Raw genomic sequence first — 26,199 nt, forward strand, 5'->3', positions numbered from 1 at the left:
AAGTGCTGTCTATTCGTGCTACTGAGGATTCTCTGTTACGCGGTTTATCGATGTTACATCAGCTTTGCCATTATATTAACTTAGTGGTACGAGTCAGAAAGGTACAGGTTGTTGGCCTTTTTTTAAAATTTTTGAAATCAGGGCACCTGGGTGACTCCGTCAGTCGAGCGCCCGACTTCGGCTCAGGTCATGATCTCACAGTTTGTGGGTTTGAGCCCCACGTCAGGCTCTGTGCTGACAGCTCGGAGCCTGGAGCCTGCTTCGGATTCTTTGTCTCCCTCTCTCTCTGCCCCTCCCCTGCTGGTGCTCTGTCTCTTTCTCCCTCTGTCAAAAATAAACATTAAATTTTTTTTTAATTTTTGAAATCATAACCTTCTTCTAGTGTTTTCAGAACACGTTAGCCATAGGGCCACAGCCCCTTTCGCATGAAGGTTAAAGTGGAGATCCCTAGAGACCTTTTTGTACAGCTTGTCAGGTCAGGTGACATCTGTCGATCCCAGACAGCGCCTGGCACAGGCAGTTTGTTACCCACGCCTTAGAACTCTCCCCGCCTCCATCCTGCCGCCACCTGGACAGAGGTCTGAATTATAGTGGCCCCTCTGGAAAGGTGGCCTTAAGGGTGAGGCGAGCTCAACCCCTAAAGTCCCACGGAGCAGAGTCTGGCCCCCAGCAGATGATGAGGGAACATTGGCTGCCATCCCATAAATACCTCAATTCCTTCTTGTATCGAAAGCATTTCTGCCAACACCCACACTCGCTGCTGCATTATTCGCAGTAGCCGGAAGTCAGAGGCAACAGTGACCATCCACAGCTGAGTGGATAAATAAAATGCGGTATGTGCCTAGAATGGAACGTTATTCAGCCTTCCAAAAACAAGGAAATCTGGTCACCCGTGACAACGCGGACGAACCTGGAGATAATGCTGAGTGAAATAAGCCAGTCACAAAAAGACAAATGCTGCATGCTTGCACCTTTGGCAGGTGCCCAGAGTCGTCAAACTTTTAGAGACGGAAAGTAAGATGGTGGTCGCCGGAGGCAAGGGGAAGGGGAGAGGGGAGTTCTTCAGTGGCTATAGACTCTAGTTGTGCGAGATGAAAAGTTACAGAGACGTACTACGCAGCACTGTGAATATAGTTAACACCGCTGACCTGTGTGCTGAAAAATGGGTAAGAGGGAAAAGGTTACGTTAGGTAATTTTTAGCACCATCAAAACTTTGGAAAAGAGGGTCTCCATGTGGAAAGTCCCCGGAGGGCAGGATAAGGTAAAGCCATCACGAAGACACATGCCTGAGAACAGTGGGTGTTGCCTTTGGAGGTGAGGACATCAATTTGCTCGGTAGCCAACTGGATCGTGACTAGCTACCTGCCGATCTGTCTCCCATGTGAATGGGCCGAATTGTGATCATTGTTTTATCATGGCTGTGACCTGAGACCTGCCACGTTCCCCAGAGTGGTTTAATCGACTGACGTAGTTTTCTTTTATCAGAGGGTTTTTTTTTTTTCATGTTTATTTAATTTTAAGAGAGAGAGAGAGAGGGAGGGAGAGCACGAGCAGGGTTGGGGTGCAGAGAGAGAGGGGGACACAGAATCCGAAGCAAGCTCCAGGCTCTGAGCTGTCAGTACAGAGCCTGACATGGGACTCTGACTCGTGAACTGGGAGATCGTGACCTGAGCTGGGGACTCTGACTCGTGAACTGGGAGATCGTGACCTGAGCTGAAGTCAGACGCTTCACCAACGGAGCCACCCAGGCGCCCTGAGTTTTTTGTTTGGGTTGTTTTTAAACGTAATTTCAGGACATACAAGCACATTCTGAATTTATCGCAGAAACTTAACTAATTTGTTCTTTATTTGTCACCATGATGCTCACATAGTTTGAGGAAGGTTTGTGACCTGGGATGGGCCCCCAGCGGAGACCAGCGCCTCCTTGTTTGTTCTGGGAAGAGTACCGATGCCTTTTGTGGTGTTAAACATCATGAAGAAACGTGACGCGTTTCCTTTCCTGTGTCCTCCCAGCAATGCAGCAAGAAGGCCTCCGCCTCTCTCCTGTGGCTGCTGAAGTCGTCCAGCATCATCGCGGACCGGCCCTGGCCGCGGGTCTCCCTCACGGTCCTCACCACCGCCATCATCCTGACCATGGCCGTGTTCAACATGGTGAGTCAGGGCTCCCGCCAGGCACGGCCTTCTTTGCCTCCGATGCCTGACTCGGTGGGACTTTCAGACCTTGACCGGGGCTCCGTGCTGACACCAGTTACTGCCTATTAAATTCAACATCTGTCCACCCTCAGCATCACTAAGGCCAAGGGTGCTTTCTGCAGGAGCCACCGGGGAGAGGGTGGTACCTTCCAGCAGCTTCCCACGGCCCTGCTAGCTACAGAAAGGACACTGACTGTCAGTGGGGTAATCACCGAGGGATGACAGAACCATCTAGATACAGAGAGTGCAGTGGGAGAGGTATCCTGCTCTGGAGTCTAACAGGCCTGATCGCAACACTGGCCCCCCACTTGTCCGGCTGTGCGATTTTATAGGGTTTCCATGCAACTTTCACAGGCTCCATTTCCACTTCTCGAAAATGAGTTCTGACACTGCCCCACCGGGGCAAATGAGCTGGTGTTCCTCCTGATGTGGGGCCGGGGGCGAGCGGTCGAGGAAGAATTCTTGAGACATTTTTGGTGCAAAGGGGTGCTTTCATTATAGCATGGGGACAGGCCCCGTGGGCAGGGAGAGCTGCACTTGTGTTTGTGAAGAGTGACTGATTAAATACTCTTTAGTTAGTGGGGCTGGGGAGAGCGTAAGTCTGTGGAATTTGGAAACAAGGCTTCCGGGACCTTGAGGGGCTAGCTGCTATTATAAGGTAAGGTTATTTACTACTGCCTAGTAAAACATTAGTCCTGAGACCCTCCAGATGTCTATCAGTGGGCCATACATTTGGAAGGTAATTGCTACCGTGTATCTTGGCAGAGGAGGGGGGGTTAGGGTGATCAGAGTGAAGGTACCCTCACCAGAGCAGAGCTATTGTGGTAAAACATTGAGGGAAGTCCTTGTGGGAGCTGTAGGAGGGTTCCAATCTGTATGCCCCAGGAATCCTACCTGGAAACTCAAGTGACAGCAAAGTCCCACCCTTGTCTCTTTTTCTCCCATCACTATCACGCTTAGGACAGAACCGGGTGCTTTGTACATATTTAACCAGTGGTCGCTCTCACTGTATCGATGGTACCATGACTCGTATATCCCTTAAGACAGACACGTAGGTAATCCACACCCATAGCGATGCATCCTTCTTATTCTGACATCGTCACCAGCAACCGTGAGGCGTTAAGATACCTCGTATTTGGGCTATTTTACTAGCTGTTGGAACTACAGGGCATACGTACAGCCCTCGCCTTCCAGAAAGCAGAAAATCAGGCTGAGGAAGCACACCGGATATATTAAATAATAAAGACATAGTTTTTGGGGCTTAGCATCCCTTTGGCATAAAAATATCTGTTGGGCATAACCACGTGCCTGGCGTGTTACTAAATGCTGGGAGCCTAAAAACTGTGACCCGCCTTCGGGAGCTCACGGTGCCATCCCCGAGACCGACAGCTGGCTAAGCCCATGTGAATCGGAGACTCCACCAGCGAGGCGTGTGGAGAGGTGTCAAGGAGGGAGGTCAAGGCCGGCTGGACTGAACCCTGGCGGATGGGCAGGCGGACTCACCAGAAGGGAAGGAACGGTGAGCAGGAAGGAAGACGCTGGGCATCTGGGACATTTACGTGACGCGGTAGTGAAGGGGCTGAGGCTGAAGGGGACCTTGGGCACTTCCTTGACATCAGTTCTGCCAGCACGCTGCAGAACAGGCCACTGTCTCCTTCTGACGCACGCGGGGGTTCAGGGGAAGCTGATGCCAGCGGGAGGCCAGCCGGGGGCCTCTTCATCTGCTTCCCTCTGCCTAGAAGTCCGTCTTAAGGCGTCCTGGAAAGGGGGCGCCAGGGAGAAGCCACAGCTGGCCCTCGCCCTCCCGCTTCCTGATGGGCGTGCGGATTCTGGGGCGTCCTCCCACGTCGCCCGCTGGAGGACAGGCACGCTGGCTCTCCCCGCCTCACCGGACCACATGCCCCAAGTCCCTCCAGGAGCTCCCCTGAGAGAGGGCGTGCGGCCAGGCCCTAATGGCAGCCTCCCCAGGCACAGACCGGTGCAGTAGGCCACCGTGACCACTCCTTCCTCCGGCCGCCCGCTCGGCCACAGAGGTCAGCTCAGAAAGGAGGCTGCTCCGAGTTGCCTCTTGCAGTCAGTGAAAAGTCGTGGTGCCTGTGGGCAGGGGCTCAGCAGTGATCCCACACGGCCAGCTGGCTTCCCTGAGCCCTGCTGGCCGTTGGTCTGGAGTCCCTGTGTGGAGCTGCCTTGATGTGTCTGGTTGACCGTGGGGACTCCACCGTCCTGGGCCGCCTCCCTCTTCTCTGTCACATTAGCCACCGACCCTGAGCTCATCTCCCCTCCTCCTGCATTCACAGCCTCCGAGGCCCATGTCCTGCAGAGACTGTGAGACCCCCTTTGGGGTGGGGTGGGGGCCTCACCTTCTAGGTCTCAGGCACACCTCGGCCATGACATTTATTTCCAACACGGACTTAATCAAGGCTGAGTGGGGATCGGCTGGAAAATGGGGCTGTGTCTGGACGGATAATTCCCTCAAGAGCCGTCCTGCTCTAGAAGGAACTTAGGCACAAGGAGAGACTGGCATCAGTCAGCCTGGGTCCCTTGCTGATGACCCAAAGGAATTTGTACTGTGGCCCCAGAGCTGTCATCGGAGCGGGACCAGCCACAGGGTAGGGACCGTGACATGAGGTACAGAAGACTGAGACAAGAGGGGCTTTTCTGGGAGAGGCGTTCTGCAAATGTGTGACCAGCCATTAGAATACCTGACCTTCCCACCCGAGTCTGTCCGACGTACTTTGGATAGTGTGAGGGCGTGACAGTGTTCCTAGGGGAGGAAGATGGACAGAGAGGCCCAGGGCAGTGGTGAGAGCGTGTACAAACGAGTGCGTTTCCTAAGATGGGTTCCTCATGCTCGGCTTTGTAACGTGCATTTTTGCAAGAGCCCTGTTGCTCGAAGGTCCAGCTCTCCAGAGGGGCACACCAACAAGTTCTCAGACGATTCTGGTAAATGCAAGCTGCAGGGGCCAGCTGGGTCAGGGGTGGACGCCACCGTGAAGGGATAGGGCGCAGAACACATTTGAAGGACAGCAGGTGTGCTAGGTAGGGTTCTGAGATGCACGCACAGACGGTGGTGTTCAGCTCCCTTAACGGAAAGCCCTATGATTCAGCCTCGTCATCTGTCCAGAGCACTTTCGCTCCAGAGCTGGGCACGGGCAGCATGCACAAAACACATTCTGGAGCGTCCTGCATTGGCCAACAGCGCCACGTACAAGGTACAGAACGAGACCTTTAAACGACGTCCACACATTTGACGGTGAGACCTTCCCCTCCACCCAGCACGTGTTTCAGGAAAGCACCTTCTGTGTCAGCACTGGCCCTTCAGTAGTTACTAAGCGTAAGAATGAATGAAGGGGGAAGCATGCAGTCCGTTAAAAAAGAAACCATTTCTTTTGGGGAAGTCCAGTTTGGCCTCATAAAACCAGGATTTATCACCTAACTTAAAAATGTTTTTTGAATGTTTGTTTATTTTTGAAAGAGAGAGAGAGAGAGCATGAGCTGGGGAGGGGCAGAGAGAGAAGGAGACACAGAACCCGAAGCAGGTTCCAGGCTCTGAGCTGCTGGCACAGAGCCCGACAAGGGGCTCAAACTCACGGACCGTGAGATCATGACCTGAGCCCAAGTCAGACGCTCAACCGACTGAACCACCCAGGCACCCCTCACCTAATTTTTTCAAGGCAGAACCTCCCTGGGAAACATCTGATTGCATTTCATAGAGAGTATTTAATGTGACTGACAGGCAGTTCGGTCACTGTCATAAGTGTTTGAGGAGCTGAATGTGTTAGGTTTTGTTGTTTTTTTGTTTTTGTTTTTTTGGCAATAACCGGGCTTCCTTTGGAGAAGAAACACATCCTCACACCAGGAATACCTCTCCCAGGGCTGTTTTCCCTTCTCACCAAGAAAGGAATCTGTTTTCAGCTGCTGCCGACAGGTCTGTGGGACACACGTGAGCAGTGTGACGGATGACCCTGAAGAAAGACGCAAAATAAGTCTTCTCTGCACGAGCTGAGCCGCCTCCTACAGCAGCAGAGGCTGTGGGCAGGGAATAAGCCGGATTACCTTTTTCCGTCCATCATTTCCATTGATCTCTGCTGCCGCGAAATGAGTGGTCTCTTTCCTGCCGATGCTCACCTCGTATTTATTTCAAAGAAACGTCATAAGACAGTATGAAAGGCAGCATTAGGTAGAGAAAGGAAATCATTTTCCCTGGCAGTAAAGCTTGCTTATGATTTTTAAAAAAAATTTTAATGTTCATTTATTTTTGAGAGAGAGTATGTGAGCAGGGGAGGGGCAGAGAGAGGGGGAGACACAGAATCCGAAGCAGGCTCCAGGCTCCGAGCTGTCGGCACAGAGCCCGACGCGGGGCTCGAACTCACGGACCGCGCGAGATCATGACCTGAGCCGAAGTCAGACGCTTAACCGACCGAGCCACCCAGGTAGCCCCGAAAATTTCATTTTCTGTCCGAAAACGTTTCCTCTGAAAGCCATAGTCTCTCCCGGGTCCTGTCGCAAAGCAGGGCTTTTTCAAATACAGGGTTTGAGGGACCGGAGTGCACAAGGAGCTGTGTGCTCAGTTTACTTTCCAGCTCACTGTTGAGAATCGTGTATGAGACGCTCAAACAAGAAGCTGCCATTGTTTCCCTGGCCTTTTGCCCACGTCCTCCCGTGACTGCTCCCATCACCGTACAGTCTCTTGTGGGAAACTTCCCAGAGAATGTTATGAATCGTGAGGCTTTCGTGAAACGTGAGGACAAGGAGTGAGCGTGGTGAACTGTTGGGCCACTCAGACCTCTCGTTGGGACCAAATGACCGGCGAGGATGGCATCAGGCATAAAACGCGATTTGAAATGTGATGTTCACAATTTAATATCATCTGACAAACACAATTCTGAAACGTTTCGAACTGCCCGGGAAACGTGACGTTCGGAAATACAGCTGAAGATATGAAGCGTTCATTAGCGTTTTATCAGGATATCATTTCCCCAGTTACGACAAAAGTCATAGAACGTGAAAATGGGTCCAGAGAGGAGCTCCCCAAATAATTATGGTGCCGGGAGTTCATTCGGAAGAGACAATTGTGGCAGCTTAGCCTGGAAGGGAGAGGGACGAGGGGTTAGTAAGCCCAGGGAATTTGACTGGCTGTGATTTGGGGTTGACCTGAGTTTCCTTTTTTTTTTTTTTTTAATGTTTTTATTTATTTTTGAGACAGAGAGAGACAGAGCATGAGCAGGGGAGGGGCAGAGAGAGAGGGAGACGCAGAATCTGAAGCAGGCTCCAGGCTCTGAGCTGTCAGCACAGAGCCCGACGTGGGGCTCGAACTCACTGACCGTGACATCATGACCTGAGCTGAAGTCGGACACTTAACCGACTGAACCACCCAGGCGCCCCTGAGTTTCCATTTTAAAGGGACTGAAGGGACGCCTGGGTGGCTCAGTCAGTGGAGCATCTGAGTCTTGGCTTCCGTTCAGGTCGTGATCTTGACGCCATGAGATTGAGCCCCACGTCGGGCTCTAAGCTCAGCATGGAGCCCGCTGGAGGTTCTCTTTCTGTCCTTCTGCCTCTCTCTCCCACTTGCGCGTGCTCTCTCTCTCTCTCAAAAATAAAAATAAATAAAATTAAAAAAAAAAAGAATTTAAAGGGACCGAGAAGGCATAAATCAATGCCAAATTGCAGTGTGAGGTCACGGACCCAAACGAGGGGCTTCTTGATTTCAGGGGTAGTTAGTAAATAGTAGGAAAAGGGAGCAGAGGGGGCTAAGGAAGCAGGGTTGGGGACAGTGACTGAAGTTCTCTCTTGTTTTTTTGAGTCCAAATCATCCTATTTATTGCATAGCCTCCTCGCAAGACCGAGTTGTCACAGGATATATTCTGCTCTTGGTGCAGCAAGAATTTACTTTTTCTCTACATGGTGATGCAATCCACAAGTTTTTGTTAATATGTAACAGGCACTTAAGACGAATAACCTACCAAACGAAACAGTCTCCTTTTATTTGTCATTTTTTGATTCTTTAATATTTAAATCAGCTATATATGGGGTCTGTCAAGTTGACATCGGTAAAACTTTGGAGCCCAGCACTTGCCAAGTAATTGCATAATTTGTTTTTTCCTGATACGATATTTTTTTCCCAAAGAATTAGCACATTTGTAAGTAAGTCAACCAGGGGGTGCAGCATTTTTAATGCACGCTTTAGCGGCATATAAAGAAATCAACATTTCTTTGATATTTAAATCAGCATTTTGCTACGTGTTCTCACATGATGCAGTGGGAAGAAACACTGTATCATTCTTGGCATCCTAGAGGAACGTTCCTCAGAATAACCTAAGCAAAGGCCTTATGTGCTGAAGTCAGTCCGTTTTGGTATTTGACAGCTGCCATCAAAGCAAATAAATCGATAGGAGCGAACAAAAGCAATTATACGGGGCGCCTGGGGGGTTTAGTCGGTTAAGCGTCTGACTTCTGCCCAAGTAGTTTGTAAGTTCGAGCCCTGCATGGGGCTCTGTGCTGACAGCTCGGAGCCCGGAGCCTGCTTCAATTCTGTGTCTCCCTCTCTCTCTGCCCCTCCCCCGCTCATGCTCTGTCTCTCTGTGTCTCTCAAAAGTAAACATTGAAAGAAAAAGTTTTAAAACATGGCAAACAAAAGCAACTATAGAAGCTATGCAGGAGGGTTTTACTTTTATTTTTTTTTTGTAATTTTTATTTAAACTCAAGTTGGCAAACATACAGTGTAGTCTTGGCTTCAGGAGTAGAATTTAGTGATTCGTCACTTGGATATGACACCCAGTGCCCATCACTCACAACAAGTGCCCTCCTTAATGCCTGTCACCCATCTAGCCCATCCCCCCCACCCACCGCCCCTCCAGCAACCCTCAGTTTGTTCTCTGTATTGTATGTCTTACAGTTTGCCTCCCTCTCTCTATGTCTTATTTCATTTTTCTTTCCCTTCCTCTGTGTTCGTCTGTTGTGTTTCTTAAGTTCCACACGTAAGTGAAATCATGCATTTGTCTTTCTCTGACTTATTTCACTTAGCCTAATACCTTCTGGTTCCATCCACGTTGTTGCAAATGGCAAAATTTCTTTCTGATCGCTGAGTGATATTTCAGTATGTGAGTGTGTGTGTGTGTGTGTGTGTGTGTGTGTTTGTGTGTGTGTGTGTCCGCCTTTTCTTTATCCGTCCATCAGCCAATGGACATTTAGCCCTTGAATACGTATCGCTAGCCCCATGCAGAACACACAGTCCAGGTTTTGGATGAGATGCCTTTCTTTCAGGGAAGGGTACCTGGCCGGAGTGATCCTCCGGTTCACCTTCAACTGCCCACTTCCCTGGCCCTCAGCCATGGCACGGAAAAGTGGCTGGTCTGTGGCCACCTCGGTAGTGTGTGCTTCAGGGGCGCCCGGGTGGCTCAGTCGGTCAAGCATCCGACTTCTGCTCAGGTCATGATCTCGTGGTGTGTGAGTTTGAGCCCCACGTTGGGCTCTTGGCTGTTGGCCCGGAGCCTGCTTCCGATTCTGTGTCTCCCTCTCTCTCTGCCCCTCCCCTACTCACACTTTCTCTGTCTCTCCCTATCTCAAAAATAAATAAACATTAAAAAAACAACGTTACAAAATAACGTGCCGCAGCTTCTCCGGGAAAGAGACAGAGAGAAAAAGAAAAACAGAAACGCAGAGAAAGAGAAACAGAGAAAAACCAGGGGAAAAAATGAGAGAACGAGAGAGACAGAGACTGAATTTCTTCTACCTCGCCAACTGGTTGACACTTTCCTTCTGGGTGCCGATACAGGGGACCATGGCTGAAGAGCTAGTTTTCTCAGGATTACTTATTTTTTCCAGAGTGAGGACCCCTTTCCAGCAGTCCTTACTCAGAGCGTTCACCCTCTCAGCATTCTACGCCTCGTGATCCTGAAGTGCCAAGCACTCACAGATAATACATACAAATGCTGATGCCAAGGAGTGCATTTTGCCCACACAATTAATTTCTTAAAGTCAAAAACTCCATTGACCCAGTTCATGTTTGAAGCAAGAGGGTGAAGACACTGAAAAAAAAAACAAAAAACCTGAAGGTTCTGCTTTCTCGGTAGAGTTGAGTGTCTGTGTGTGAGGTGATGTCACCCTCAGATGTGATTCCGACCAAGCCCTCTGGCCTGAGCTTTGTACATTTCTAATTTAACATCGAACAGAAGCATTTCTGTTTTCGTTAATATTGTCTTATAGTTCTGGAATCCACGACAAGTGGAGCGCAACAATAAATAGTTATTTACTTATTTCATAGAAATTCTCAAAGCTTCAAACAGGAGAAGATGGAGCTATTCGCATTTGAAAGACCCCAGATTGCCCACTTAATCCTGCTTATGGTGCAAAAGGAACGCAGTCATTAATAATGCAGCACCCCCCACCCTGCTATCCCTTTAATCTCTGGTGCACTAATTCACTGAAAAAACATTTTCTTTGCAGTTTTTCCTGAGCGACCCAGAGGAAGCCATTCCTCCGACTGCCAACACATCAAACACAAGTCTTTCTGCCTTAAACAATCAGGCAGTGATTCTGCGTGCACAGAATTTGTTTTTCCTCCCGGTAAGAGCATTTCACTCATTATTACTGCTCTTGTTGTCTTGCTCTAAGCTCTGAGCCCATTTAACGTGATGGCCTCCACTTTCTGATCGGCTGTAGATTTCACTTCTCCTCCTTGGTGTCAATACTTAAGTCCCGATCAGCCAAAATCTGCCAGCCAGGCTGACGGACGCCGATTAGACACACTTACGGTGCAAATTTACAGTGTCCTTTTGGTGCTCTCACAGATGTCTCTGCTTTTATTCTCTTAGTGCTACATTCGATAGCATGTATCCCAGCGTTTGACGTTGCGTTGTATGTCACTGAAGTTCTGGGTTCATTGCTGATGGGTTTTGCCAGTGGTCCCGGTGGAATAGTGTTGGCTTCCTTGCTGATGATGGGGACTGCCTCTCGTATTTCTGCCTCTCCCTTGGCTGTAGACGCTGCCCACTGGTTATATCCTCAAATAATCCTTGCCGACTGACTCATTTTAACCATCCTCCAGAGAAGGGCCAAGATTCAAATTTCAAAACCGGCCAATATGTCAGTCTTTTCGGTGGAAAGGGTTAAGTCAGTTATTTACTATTTAGTAACTTCGTTTCATAAATCATTAATGCAAAAGAAGTTTTGATAGTCTCCTCTCTTGTGTAATCATCTAAAGTAGATTATTCCCACCTGGTTTCTGTCCCATAGAGTCACATTTCGAGAGTGCTAAAGGAACTATTTTGGAGACTGAAATTGGTGATTTAGTGTGTATACTTTAAAGATTCTTGGCCAGTTTTTTAGACTCCATTAGCTGTGGTAATAAAGCAGATTCCTTTCCTCATTCTTCTTTTGCTGATTTGTTCCCTTGATATTTGGCTTGGATCCTTTTTCCCATTTCCTGTCTTCAGTTCCTGGGAAGCTTCCAGCTCTCTGTACAGAATTGGGGTCTCTGGTGGTGTTTTTGAGAGGGTTTCTGAGGCAAGCTGACCAAGGTCCCTAATAATGTCCCCATGGGCATGGGAAGAAAGCCTGCCATAAATCTGTCCTTCATCCAAGGGGCCCTGGTTCTCATTTTAAGCATTATCATAAGCTCCTGTGAGTGCTAGACAACATCTTTTCTGTTTTAGTTACATGAAAAGTGAGAGACAGGAGGCATGGCAAGGGTTTATTGGCTGTGATCTCGCTGTGGGCAATTTGAAGCCGCCTTCTGTAGAGAAAGATTTATGTGAACTGCGGTCTGGCCCTCCCTCCTTGAAAGAATGGCACTGGCATGCACAGAGGTACCAGGCCACTGGCATAGGGACAGAGTGTCCCAAGCAGCATTCACAGGGCACTTCAGCCATTTGCAATGAACGTACATTTGCATAAAAACAAAGGATAGCTGGCAAAGCTTTTTTTTTTTTTTAATCTCTCCACCCGGTATTTGTGGATGCAACAACCCACTGTTTGTCACTAAAAGCAGTAAGGTCATCATTCAGAGTCTCATTAGGTAAGTCGGTATGACTTATTTTCAAAAGAAGCATAAACCATTAGAAACCCAAAATGGGGGAAAGTAACATTTACTCAGTCTTAAAAGATTCGAAAAAATTAAAAAAAAAAAAACAAAAACAAAAAAATATGCAGTAGACGCTTTAAAATGTAGGTAGAATTTTGTCAACAAGCCACTGTTGTTCCAGTAATAAGTCATCAGAAAGAGAGATTATGATGCGCTCTGCCAAGGATCCCCCATGTGCTCAAACACTGCACAGAAAGTGCAGTGTTAGAGTTCTTAAGAGTCCCAGAAGGGCCTGAGAACATCCTGGCTTCCCCCTTCATAGACGGAAGGGAACATCGGAGAGCCATGCGCAACTTCCACATGATTCCTCTCAAACCCCATCGTCCATGATATCTGAGCTCGACGAGGCAGTGGGCAAGACTGTCCACATTCATGTCCACATTCACGACTGTCCACGTTCACGGCTTCTTGTTACATCAAGAAGATGTAACACTTCTTGACCGTAATCTGTAATAGTCATCAGCTCAGGTCACGATCTCACAGTTCGTGGGTTCGAGTCCCACGTCGGGCTCTGTGTTGACAGCTTGGAGCCTGGAGCCTGCTTCAGATTCTGTGTCTCCCTGCTCATGCTCTGTCTCTCTCTCTCTCAAAACTAAAATAAGCATTAAAAAAAATTAATAAAAAAAAAGAAATTAATCTTACAGGCATCAACACTAAGCAACGAAGGTGTTCATCAAAGTGTTTGTGTAACTCCAAGAACAAAGAAAGCAAACAACCTACGAGTTAGAATAAACTTAACGGTTTAAATAAATTCTGCTATTCTGGGGCGCCTGGGTGGCTCAGTAGGTTGAGCTTCCGACTTCGGCTCGGGTCATGATCTCACGGCTTGTGAGTTCGAGCCTCATGTCAGGATCTGTACTGACGGCTCAGAGCCTGGAGCCGCTTCAGATTCTGTGTCTTCTCTCTCTCTCTCTCTCTCTCTCTCTCTCGGCCCCTCCCCTGCTCACACTCTGTCTCTCTCTGTCTCTCAAAAAATAAATAAATAAATAAACATTAAATAAATAAATAAATAAATAGATAAATAAATAAATAAATAAATTCTGCTATTTAGTTACATCCAGCCAGGACAAAGATATTGTAGCAAAATATTTAATGACATAGAAATATATATTCACAATAAATTATTAATTGAAAAGTGTCACTTAAAAAATCCCAAATATTCCGCAATTTTCTAAAATGTCAGTATCAGTATTGAGTAGTATTAAAATATCAGGAATAAGTAACACACCCCCCACAAAAAAGGATGGAAAAATATACCCAAAATAATTAATAGCGGCTCAAGTTCGTGGTTGGAGATTATAGGAGACCCTTAGTTTTATACGAGTCCTTTGTATATTCCCTAAGTTTTAACACCAGATGTATTATTCCTGTAGTAGGGGGAAAAGAAGTCATTTTAAAATATCCAACAAAATCTACCACAAAGGATTTTTGCCATGGAGGCAGTTCATACTATATCTGTATTTATATCATTATATCTGAAAAGCTTCCCTGTGAGTTTGCTATTACTGGAAATCTCATTTTCCGTGTGAGGAAACTGAGGCCAAAGAGACCTAAGTGAATTATCCAAGATAATAGCCGCTGTTCCCTTGGCGCAAAAATGCAAATTGAAAAAAAAAATGCAAATTGATTTCATCAGTTAGCTATATCAAACGTGTTAATAACCATATTAACTAATTTTAACTCTGTTCACCTAATCTTAATGGATATTAACAAATGATATTTAGTAATTAAAGTAATAGTAATGATTTTCAATATGAATAAATAATATACACATTAACTAATAACATATCAACTACATCGAAACTATGCGGAAATCAGGTCAGTAGTAATTACATCCTAATGGAAGTCCGTTCGGGAGCCTGCCGCCAGGACTCTTGCCCAGTCGGTGGGTGTTCTCCCTGGCGGCTTCCTTATGTGGTGGAGACAGCCGATCTCCAGAACCCCTGGCCTCGCCCTCTCAGGTTATCCCCCTCGTTCACACGCCCCCCTGCCGCTGTCTGCAGGCTGCCAGCCTACCTTTAATTAACTCCCAGACCACATTGTGCGTGACCTCCAGGCGGTCTAGAAAGTAAATAGTAAATGACTAAATGCCACTTGCCATTGACGTACGTTTTTCAGTAGATACTCCTGAAATAGGAAAACTTTTTAAAAGCCTAAGCACGAATTTTAAAATGTGAAACTAGGGCCACCTGGGTGGCTCAGTCCATTGAGCGTCCGACTTGGCTCAGGTCATGATCTCACAGTTCGTGGGTTCGAGCCCCGCGTCGGGCTCTGTGCCGACGGCTCGGAGCCTGGATCCTGCTTCGGATTCTGTGTTTCCCTCTCTCCGGCCCTCTCCCCGGTTGGCGCCCCCCCCCCTTCTCTCTCTGTCTCGAAAATAAATAAAACATAAAATAGAATAAAATAAAATAAAATAAAATAAGTGAATCCATAGGCTGTATTTGTATAGGTGTTGGCACTTACTTCAAAGGAGGGGTGCTACAGAAATCCTGTGTGACCCTGTGTCCCCCCACCAGGTGCACGTGCACACACTGATACTCACAGTGACACATTTGTTGACGACGTTCATCCTGAGGTCTCCCGCATCATTTCACTAGCAGCATCGTGTCTGGAACTGAGAGCTTCCCCCGCAGCCGGCCCCCAAGGCAATGTCATGGCCTTCGAGGAGCGGTTCTAGACTACTCTCCACTACTGACTGAAAGACCACTGGGTTGTAAACCAGGGCCTCTCAGACTTTGTGGGGAAGGCCCCTGCTTTCACTTGTTTAGTTTTTTTTTAAACTGCCAACCCATCGTGGAGGGTAACTTTCAAAATGAACAGTGAAATAGCAGAAAAATGAACTAACGCAAGGAGACATGAGACACAGAAGCCTGTTATCTTGTCGGATTCGGTGGGATGAGGCTCCCCGTGAAGCTGCTGTACACGGTCCCCAAGCAGCCCTCCCTGGGGAATTTGCTGAGCTGCCTGCTCTGGGTTCTGTGTCTGTCCCCAGGCCTGAGGCGCCTCCTGGCCCTGAGCCCTCACGCCTGCCCTCTGAGCTGGGGACTTTGTCACCAGGCTAAGGGAATGGTGGCAGAACTCCATGTAACTCAGGGCTGGTTTAGGAGCACATGCCCCTCCCCTACCTCCTGTTTTGGGGGAAACTGAGCCAGGTCTCCCTGCCTCGATTCTGTGTTTCCACTCGGCCAGCCCGAATAGTCCTATCAGGACACCTTTCTTTCCTCTGTTCCTCCCCCCATTCTCTGCTGCGGGGAGAGTGGGGTCAGCCTAGTGGGGAACGCCCCCTCGGGTTGGTAATCTGGCCATAGAAATTCTGCTTACAGTGCTCCGTGTCCCGTAAAATGCTGCCACCTGTAAGGCCGTCTTGCTCAGGAAAGCTTCACCTCCTAAAGGGTGACCCAGTGGCTGTGTGATCCAGGGCGGTGGCTGGTCTTCCTTGGGAGGCTGACATGCCAGGTCTGAGTCCTCGTGAGTACGGATCTGTATTAGCCCTTGTGTGGCCGCCTCGCTCCCAAACCCCCCTCTCGCAGAGAAGGAAGTGCTTTGTGTGACCAGGGCGGCTGGCTTCTCGACTTCTCTTCCCCAAGAGCAGGATGGATGAGCTAATATCGCTGGCCTTCCATGGCTTATTCCATATAATGGAAATGACAGACCGGGCTAGTTTTTAAAGACAAGGTCTGTCAAACATCGGTCGGATCTGTGCTTCATTATACCATGAAACTTTACTGAGTGCTGCTTCTGCTCCAGAAATGCCGGTGGCAGCCAGCCCTGGTTCCTGAAGACACGGCAGTGTCACAGGTAGAGGCCCCATGGGCCTGGTGACCATGTCCACTTACCACATCCCTCCTGGCTGGCAGGGCTCTGGGCCGCAAGCTTGGCTTGTTCTTTTCAGTGACTTAAAAGGAGGACATTAGGGGCACCTGGGCGGCTCAGTCGGTTAGGTGTCTGACTCTTGCTTTCGGCTCTGGTCGTGATCTCACGGTTCGTGGGATCGAGCCCACATCGGGCTCTGCGCTGACAGTGTGGAGCCTGCTTGGGATTCTCTCTCTCCCTCTCTCTGCCTCTCGCCCGCTTCTGCTCTCTCTCTCAAAATAAATAAACATCCAAAAAAAAAAAAAAAACAGAGGGCATTCTTCCCTCATTTTATAGATGGAGACATGCTCCACAACCAGGTTGGGTCACTGGTGACCCCACTAATGAGTGAGCAAAGCAAGATTGGCTGGGGCTGTCGCATCTCGATGACGTCCCGTAGGGCAAATGGCGAGGGAGCACCACGGTAGGGCACACGTGTCACTGTTTCCGGGGGACGACACGGGATGCAACGTGCTGGCTTTTTTCCACACACCTAGCTCTTCCCATTCCCTCGTGTTCCCTGCCCACTTCCAGGGACTCTGTGACTCACCCCGGCCAAAGCTTTTAGTTTGTCAAATCCTCTCTGCTTTGGACCTGCAGTTTCTCCTTTAATAAAATGCCGAGGCTTTCTTATGCTTTTAACAGAACTCCTGGTAATGATTTATATCTTCATAAATTAAGAATTGAAAGGCCGAAAGAGATTCTAAGTACTATAGCTTTTAAAATCGATACCTGTGTACAGAGTCACTTGTTTTCATCTTCGAGAAGCAAATGACATTTGTGAGTCATGACCTGCCTTCAGTGTAGATCGTTAAGAATTATTTCTATTGGCAGTATGCATGATTGTTCTCATTGGGCATGCTTCACTGGGTCAGCAAGCCATGGAATGAGTAATTCTTTTCTAAAGCACACATTTTCGGGCGTGTACCCCGGGGTCAGAAAACAGAAAAGGGCATCTGTTTTTCACAGCCAGTTTGGAAGTTGCGTGCGTGAGCTTGGGGGTTGGTGGTGACCCCCAGGGTGAATTCCTATTCCAGCATTTCGCAGAAGAGATCCTAAACGCTCATCTGATATATTTCCCTGTTCCAGTACTTTATCTACAGCTGCATTCTGGGACTGATTTCCTGCTCGGTTTTCCTGCGGGTGAATTACGAGTTGAAAATGCTGATCATGATGGCGGCGTTGGTAGGCTACAACACCATCCTTCTCCACACTCACGCCCATGTCCTGGACGACTACAGCCAGGTCTTATTTGAGAGGTAACCTGCGCCCTCTTCCTTCTCTGCGGTGGTTTCACGGGACGTTGATGACGTGAGTGTGTGTTGAGCAAACACAGACTAGCGGTATCCTTGCCATTGATAATCATTGTGTGGGCTTTTCTTTGAAATTGTGGTGCAGAAATTTGATGTGTGTCTTCACTATAGATTATATACAATATGTATCATCATGTACCCTTAGGAGGTTTAGGGAGGTGATTACTGACCCAATCTGTACTGTACTGATAACAATAACCTAGGGTTTCTCTTCCTCAGCATTATAAAACTTCAGAGCGAGTAAGTTTCTGTTGTGTCGGGCGGTGGGAGGACTGCCCTCGGCATTATAGGGTATGTCGAGGGATCCCTGGCCCCTACCCACCAGATGCCACTCACAGCCACCCGCCCCGAGTCTTGACCACAAAAAATGTCTCCGGACGTTGCCAAACGTGCCCTGCAGGGCAGAGTGGACCCCAGTTCAAAACAGAGGAATCCACCTACACCGGAAAAGTAAGTGGATACATTCACAAGTTATAGACTTCAACATCTTACGGGAGATTCCCTAAAATACCCTGGTGTGGAAGGAGGTACTGGCAGCTGGCGATTCTCTGTTCTATGAAGAGATTGATTTGCAGGAAGAGGTAGACCTGTGATATAATCCGGTCCTGGATACGATCAGATGATATGATGTGAAAGCATCGGGTCCCGAGTTCAGAAATATTGAAAATGGTCCTCAAGCCCCTCTTTGGGTTTATGAAAGGTCGCCTACCATCAAATTACTTCCATAAGCTTAGAATACCTGTTCCCCGCTTGAAAAAAAAAAATGGAATCATTATGATGCTCTCCATCACACATCTTGATAGCAAAACCTTTTACATCAAGTGTTGGGTTTATTTCTGGACCTGCCAGGCTTCCGTTTTTTTTCTGTAGGCATGTTGCATAATCCTACGTAAAATATCTATATATTTCTTTTAATATAAAATAAATGCCTTAAATATTTTCCTAGATGTGTGGCTCCAGAAAGATGGCTTGTGTTGACCGCATATGGCCACTTACTTCTCCATCAGAGGTTCAGTGTCAAGGACAGTGGGCCCCCCGCTGCGTGCACGTTTCTTGCCAGTAAGAACTTTCAGAAACACAGTGGCAGTGCATTCTCTTCACGTAATTTAATTTCCATCGTCTTCCACACCATGAAGCTTTAATAATCTGTAATCAAGCTGAAGAGTAGTCGAGTTGCAAAAATGCATAATGGTATTAAGGAAGGTTTATGATTCCTTAGCAAGGAGGAGAATGAAATCAGAAGTTAATTTTCCAATAAGTTCTCAGAGTCACCAAGCAAACATGCTTCAGTATTTCTCTGCCACATCCAGGGAGCCTGCCTCAAATCCCTATGTAAATGTGGCGTTACCGATTTCTATGCGCAGCAGACAATGTCACTGAATTTCCCTTTGTTAAGTTTGAGGCTCCTGAATATGCGACACATCTGAAGACAAAGAAGCAATTAGAACGGCGGCTTTCTGATGGAGAGAGAATCACTCCTGGGGACCTGGGACAGACACAGGATCTCGGGTCAGATCCGAGCAGCACTGGAGGAGTTATTTGGTTGAAGAAAAGTTTTTACTTCCCGAGCCCTTTCATTTCATTCAAGATCTTTTGTGTGTATTCTCCTGGTCGTGTCTTCATAAGAACCTTACAATCAGAGAGGGCTGCCCTGAGAAGCCTCCAGAACCTGCCTCCACTCCGAAGGAAGACAGCGTCCTTCCAGGAGGAGGGATGCACCTGCCTCCCCGTCCTCCTCCTGCCCATACAGTTCTGGCCTGTCCAGACCCGCGTCCTGCACGAGCTGCCCCAGCACCCCCCAAGCATTCCTCCACCAAAAGGTGACTGTTCCTGGCAGGATAGCAGAATACCTTGAAATCAACAAATTTTCTCAATATCGGTTTAAAACTAATCCCAAATGAGGGGCCCCCAGGTGCCTCGGTCAGTTAAACATCTGATTCCTGAGATCGAGCCCCCCCGTCAGGCTCTCTCTCTTCCTCAAAAATAAATAAACATTAAAAACTTTTTTAAACATATTAAAACAAACAAACCAACGAGAGACTCCTAAGACCAAGACTCTCTCCATTTCCCTCCTGATTTCTTCAGCCTCAGTGTGTGTTGGAGAGAACCCTAAACCCCTCCCGGAGCCAAAACCCACCAATGCCTATGTGTTCTTTGTTCGAGAGAATTCAAGAGGTTTCCCCATCAAACACCTGACCCAGGCTTCCTCATCCTTCGCCTCAATGGTGTAGACGCTGGTACACCTCCTTTCTGTTAAGACACTGGGATCCTCAGACAAACAAAAGCCCCCTGATCTGGGACGGGACCTGGAGATGGAACATCCCTAAATCCCAAAGCCAGTGGCTCCCTTCAAGGAAGGAGCTGGTTCCCAGGAGTGCCACACCGCACTCCCAGTCCTGACGGAGCTCATCCGTGCCACTGAAGATGTGCTTGGCCCCGTCCCTTTTCTGACTTATTTCTGGTCTTTGCATCCTTGGTCTCCCTTTTCACTCTTGGTTTCCTGGTCCTTGCCCTGGTCTTCTTTCTGGAATGTGTGCTCTGCTGTGATAGTCAGTGCCCTTGGGGCCCACCTTGGCCCCTGGACTGGACCCCTTGTCAACACCGGGCATTCCTAGCAGACCTACCCCAGACTTCTGGCTTTCACCCTGGGTGTTCCTGCAGACCGAGCGGCTCTGTCACCCTGCAAAGCTGGGGAATGTCTCCCCTAGAGGTAGCAGATGGGGCTCTGTCTGTTCTCTTTTCTTTAAGGTGGGTAACAGACACTCTAGAATCGAGGAAGGAGCAGGTCTGAACCAAGTACCACTCTGATAACCACAGTGCCTGTAACTGTGCCTGCCCTCTAGTAAGTAGGTGCTAAAAAATATCTGTTAGATAAATGAATAACAGCAGGTAGACTCCTTAATAACCAGAAAGGCCCAAATACTGGCTGTAATGAAAAGCCTCACCTCACCTGCTTCCCTGAAGACAGAGGCTCATGGAAGATGTGTCTTTTCAGGAACAGGATCGGTTTTTGTTTGTACTCTTACGTTTCAAGGGCAAGTTTGGAGAGGGCATCTCTGTTTATAAGGCAGTGTTAGGCCACTTTCTGAATACACATTTGGACTGTATTGTCGTCCTATATGTGAGTTCACCGTCACCCATGTTTCGGGGACCTTTTCGGGACCAAATTTGACATTGATAATGGACAAGCCAAAAGGATGTTACAAGCCAACAGGGATGTTTTTACAAGAGGGTTAGCGAAGAAAACAGGAGAAGTATGCACCAGAAAAACTCCAGCTCAACGAATAATTCAGAAAGTGACATCAAAGATATTCCGACAGATTCGCAAGTGTGGAAAGCCTACTCTAAAGGAGAAGAAAAGAGACTACTTTGAGTGTGCCACTGAAAGTTCATTAAACAGAGGCCAGCGATGCCCCAATACTTACCATTACCTGCTCTTATGTGATTCTGGGAAGTCACGTCATGGTGGAAGAAGCCCGGGTGTTTCTGGTATTCAGAAGGTCCAGGAGAAGACGTTTTCTAATTCTCTGGCATTTACGACATCCCCCGTTTTTCCGTGAGTACAGGATGTTTTGCTGAACCAGTCAGTGGCCATTCCAGTTCCTACCCGTGACGCTGTCTCCCAGAGCCCTCGGCCGGCACCACGGAGGACACCAAGTGCTCTTGGCAGTGACGGTGATGCTGATGAGCGTTGATGTTGCTGCAAGATGTTCTTGTTGCGAAGACACTTTCCCTTCCCTTGTCAAGGTCTTGCCACAGAGTCCGCAAGACACTGTCAGATTTTTCCTGGGAGTTTTTTTCTTGCAGAACTGAGAAGTCTCAAGGGATGAGTGTTATCGTTTCCTATGGACCCGGCCATTATGCTAATCCACCTGAATATAGGAGACGTGCGTTTAATTCTGAAAATACGGGGGTGGGGAGCTTGAACAGGACGGTGCGTGGTGGGGTGGATAACAAGGAACCAGCTCTGTTTGGGCGCTTAGCTGAATACGACAAATCCTTTGTGGACAGCGTATACGTAAGGCGTGTGAGTAAGCAGCGATGCCCAGTGTCCAGCCTCGTCCGCAAGCTCTGGATTGTTGTTGGTAGAAATGTCTGCATAATTTTAACTTCCTTAAAGTTCTGCGTCAAGCGTGGTGATGGAGACGCTCAGACACATGTCACCGGGAGCTATGCGTTGAGCACCTTCAGTGTGACGTTGTTCCGCTTTCTCTGTTTTTCCTGTGTCTCATTCAAGACACAGAATTCGAGATGATGACGCGACAGATTTTGACAGTGTCCCAACTTGGGATCAGCCGAGGGTGAGATCACTGCAGCATTAATCACGATCAGCAGAAAGGCAGGACGGCACTGCACGTCCACCCTGCGGTCGAGGGTCTGGGGGTGTCCTCAAGCACCTGAAATTCCTCTCAGGTCTCCTCTTTTAAATTAAAAATGTATTCCAGATTTACATTCTAACCCATCACGTATCCAAGGTAATGTTGAAAAGTTTTGAAATTACTTTTGAAGTTAACATCTCAGTTTCTCATCCCCTGCCCAGTTTCCCCTCTCTGTATCAGGCTCTTCCAGCCCCAGAATGTCTTGCTTGGCATTTATGAATAATACAATGAGAAAAACTTAAAAAAAAAAAAAAAAGGCTGGGGTGCCTGGGTGGCTCAGCCAGTTGAGCGACCGACTCTTGATTTCGACTCAGGTCACGATCTCTCGGTCCATGCGATGGAGTCCTGTGTTGGGCTCTGTTCCGACAGCGTGGAGCCTGCTTGGGATTCTCGCTCTTCCTCTCTGTCTCTGCCCCTCCCCTCCTTGCACGTTGTCTCTGTCAAAATAAATAAATAACCTTAAAAAAAGATGCTCTGAGAAAGCATAGGCTCGGGGCCCTCTGTTCTTGGGTGACATTGGGCCACCCGCCCTGGAGGACTGCTGCGGGTTCCAGGGGATCTGTGTCCAGCCAGGAGAGGAAAGAGTGTCTAGAAAGGAGGCCCCTGGGGTTTCAAACCAGCACGATTATGTGTCCCCTCACTCAGGTGTTTTTAAAACACATTTCTATTGAACACCCGCTGTATGCCGGGCCTCACTGCTGGAGCCTGAGCTCACAGAGACGAAGAAAGTACAGTTTCTACCGTCAAGAAGATCACAAAGTCTCTCTGAGAAGATAGTGTCTCACGGGAAGGCTCGCGGGAGACTTGTCTGTCGGGGTTGAGTTCATGCCGCACGCCTAGAAAAGGAGAGAGCGTGTCGGCCGGCTTGTGTTAGGGCCCAGCGTTGACTCACGTCAGGAAGACGAAGAACTATGAGGACGCACCCCGACCCCGCAGCCGGCTCCCCGCCCGCGCTCCCAGTGGTGGAGGAGACTGCCAACTTGGGCAGAAAGCCGGTGTGGATCTGAGGACCAGGGAGAGACAGACGACAGACTTGAACTTGAGCAAATTTTGTCAGAGCAAACCGAAGGAGGCCGTCAGTACTCTGCCCGGTGCACGGCCAGGTGGAGAGATGGCTCGCAGCTTGAGAACTGGGCCACGGGAGGGGGCAAGGGTCGTGCAACAGCCATGACCACAGCCAGTCTCAGGAAGCCCCAAGCTGTTTCTGTCCCAGGGGCCGTTCATAAGGACTCCGGGAGGGGACTGCCCTTTCGGGTGTGAAGAGAGCCGTGCACAACTTCAAGGAACAGAAAACCTCAAGGAGCAGAGGAAGTAGTGAACAGCCAGAGAACCCTTGGTGAGGGGGCATGAGTAAGTCCTTGCCAACCAACATTACTCTCGGTGCAGATGCACTGAATTGTCCACCCAAAAGGCAAGCCTGGCTGCAGGAGTAAAAAAACGTCAGCACCAGGGGCGCCTGGGTGGCCCCGTGGGTTAAACGACCGACCCGTGGTTTCGGCTCAGGTCGCGATCTGACCGTTCGTGAGATCGAGCCCCACATCGGACTTTGCACTGACAGCATGAAGCCTACTCGGGATTCTTTCTCCCTCTCTCTGTCTCCCTCCTCTCTCCTGCTTGTGGGTATGTGCACTCTCTCCCTCCCTCTCAAAATAAATAAATACATAAATAAATATTTTTAAAACACGGTTTTTTTGTTTTTTTGTTTTAAAGAAACAACAGGTGTTGGTGAGGATGTGGAAAAAGGGCAACCCTCAGGCACTGTTGGTGGGAATGCAAACTGGTGCAGCCGCTCTGGAACTACCTGGAAGTTTAAAATAGAACTACCCTATAATCCTGAGTTCCTTTAGGTACTTTTCTTCTTAAGTTAATAGAGGCCTGTTTCCGCTAGGGAAACATAAAGATTTTAAATGGGAGATCATGGTTAAGTCTCCGTGCCTGGACTGCTCTCTCTCCTGAGATTGAAGAATGTCGTTTGTACCTCACCTGAACCGTTGGCCTTTAGGTTAGAGCTGGTCCACCAGGCAATTCCTCATCCAATTTTTCTTTTTTTTTTTTTTATTTATTTATTTATTTTTTTTTCAACGTTTATTTATTTTTGGGACAGAGAGAGACAGACAGAGAGAGCATGAACGGGGGAGGGTCAGAGAGAGAGGGAGACACAGAATCGGAAACAGGCTCCAGGCTCTGAGCCATCAGCCCAGAGCCCGACGCGGGGCTCGAACTCACGGACCGCGAGATCGTGACCTGGCTGAAGTCGGATGCTTAACCGACTGCGCCACCCAGGCGCCCCCCTCATCCAATTTTTTAGGGTTCTTTGTTCTTTTGTCCTCTGAAAACTTGAGGGCCAGAATGATCGCTCCATTAACAGCCTCAGGGTGAGGGCCAGCTGTAAATTAGTGTGTGGCCCCAGGCTCGTTTGGGCATCTGAGTCTCTAGGGCCCAGTTTTTAGGTGTGAAAAGAACCACATCCTGTCACATTTTTGCTAGAACTGTCCCTGAGTTAGAAACTTTCTCAGTTCTGTCAGCACTGTGACCCCTACCTCATCACTCTGGGATAGCACAGCGGGACAAGGGCAAGTCCAAAGTGGATTGCAACCTTAATACTTAAAGAACAGAGAGAGAGAAGGAGGCCTCCCACCCAGCCAGCTGCCATTTTTACATAAATGACCAACACGATGGTTATAGGTGGAATTGCATCCCTCAAAGAAGACATGGTGAAGTCCTAACCTCGGCCACCTCACAACATGACCTTACTTGGAGTAGGGTTGTTGCAGATTATTTCGTTGAATGAAGTCCTACTGGAGTGGGATGGGCCCTAATCCAGCATGGCTGGTGTCCTTATAAGAAGATGGCCATCTTGATGGCTCAGTCGGTTAAGCATCTGACTCTGGCTCATGTCATGATCTTGCGGTTTGTGGGTTTGAGCCCCGCGTCGGGCTCCATGCTGACGGCTCAGAGCCTGGATCCTGCTTCGGATTCTGTGTCTCCCCCTCTCTCTGCCCCTTCCCAACTCATGCTCTGTCTCTATCTCAAAAATGAACATTAAAAAAAATCTTTTTTTTAATATGACCGTGTGAAGACACAGACTCATTGAGAGAACGTCATTTGTTGGTGGAGGCAGACGCTGAAATGATGCGGTGGTGAGCCAAGGAACACCAGGGATTGGCGAGCACCAGAACGAGGCGAGGAAGGACGTCCCTGTGGGCTTCAGAGGGAGCGCTGTCCTGCCAACACCTTGACTGCAGACAGACATCTGGCTTCCAGAACTGTGAAACGATCAACTTCCATTGTTTTGAGCCACCCAGCTTACAGTACCTTGTTTTTAGAAGCTCTAGGAACCTGATGGAACGTGACGATCAACACAATGGACTGGACTAGCTCCTGGGATTCCATTCTGCCTATTCTGGATGCTCCCTCCGTGCTACACACCCCCCTTCCTCCCAGCCTCTCCCACATGCCACACAAAGAGCAAGGTAACCCAAGAATGCATCTGTGGATGGACAGATTTCTCATCCAAGCTGCAGGAGCCATATAGCACTCACCCATGCATGGTCCACACGGGAGACAAGGGCTCCTGTAGGAATCAGCCATTCTTTTTGGCTGGATGAATAAAAGACGTTTTTGAGGAGCCTAAGTGAAATCCATGAGAGCACCGTGCCATCCTTCTTAGGTGGCAGAGAGGGTCAGGAGAGAGAAAGGCATTCGTGTGCCCACAGGTCTGTTCTACATGCTGATGCATCTTGCTACTTCTGAGGCCCATTCAGTCCCATCCAGCAACCACTTGTCTCGTCTCCCCTTGTCCTTCTCCCTCGAGGCCCCCACCCCTCCCATCGCTCTTCCCCACTAAGGCTCCAGATCTGGGAGACGGTGGAGCAGAGCATTTCTACCCCCTAAACCAGTGTTCACATGCATTCACGTGAGGAGTCCCAGGTAGGATCGCTTGCCTGTATTTTCTGTGTGATTAACTGGAAACCCAGCCAGGCCCCAGACTGCATACAGAGGGCCCTACCTCCCCGTTTCCATCCCTGAGAGGGACCTGAGCTGGCTCTGCATGGTTGGGACATCTGGTCCCTTAGCCGGGCATGCAAGGGGGGACCTGAGTTCCGATTGGCCGCATGGATGAACTTGCAGCAAGGTCCTGACCCGGGAGTTAACGTTTGACTCTTTGTTTGGGAGTTCCGGGGGCGGGGTGAAGTCCTAACCTCCGCTACCTCACAACATGACCTTACGTGAAACAGGGTTGGGGCAGGGGTCCTCAGACCCCTAGAATTACAAAAGAATGGAAGGTTTGTGAAGCAACACGAACATTTAAAACCCGCCTGCACATCTGAGAATGCTCGCTGCGTTGTACCGCTTTTGCTAACTGGCAAAATGGTGTCA

General features: G+C 48.7%; 1 protein-coding gene across 4 annotated transcripts in view; it reads left to right on the forward strand.

The window, feature by feature from the left end:
- ADCY2 (adenylate cyclase 2) overlaps positions 1–26,199 on the forward strand; it is a 415,997-nt gene that overhangs the window by 348,100 nt on the left and 41,698 nt on the right. For all 4 annotated transcript variants that reach the window (XR_015240410.1, XM_086675813.1, XM_086675806.1 and 1 more), the window contains 3 exons: positions 2,015–2,152; positions 10,640–10,759; positions 17,217–17,386. Coding sequence is in view for 3 of the 4 variants with exons in the window: in XM_086675813.1 (XP_086531939.1) it covers positions 2,015–2,152; positions 10,640–10,759; positions 17,217–17,386 (428 nt within the window). In the remaining variant the exon portion in view is untranslated. The remainder of the gene's footprint in view (positions 1–2,014; positions 2,153–10,639; positions 10,760–17,216; positions 17,387–26,199) is intronic.

This window comes from Puma concolor, chromosome A1 (genome assembly GCF_028749965.1).
Source record: "Puma concolor isolate L17-30 chromosome A1, mPumCon1.1.hap2, whole genome shotgun sequence".
NCBI classification, from domain to species: domain Eukaryota; kingdom Metazoa; phylum Chordata; class Mammalia; order Carnivora; family Felidae; genus Puma; species Puma concolor.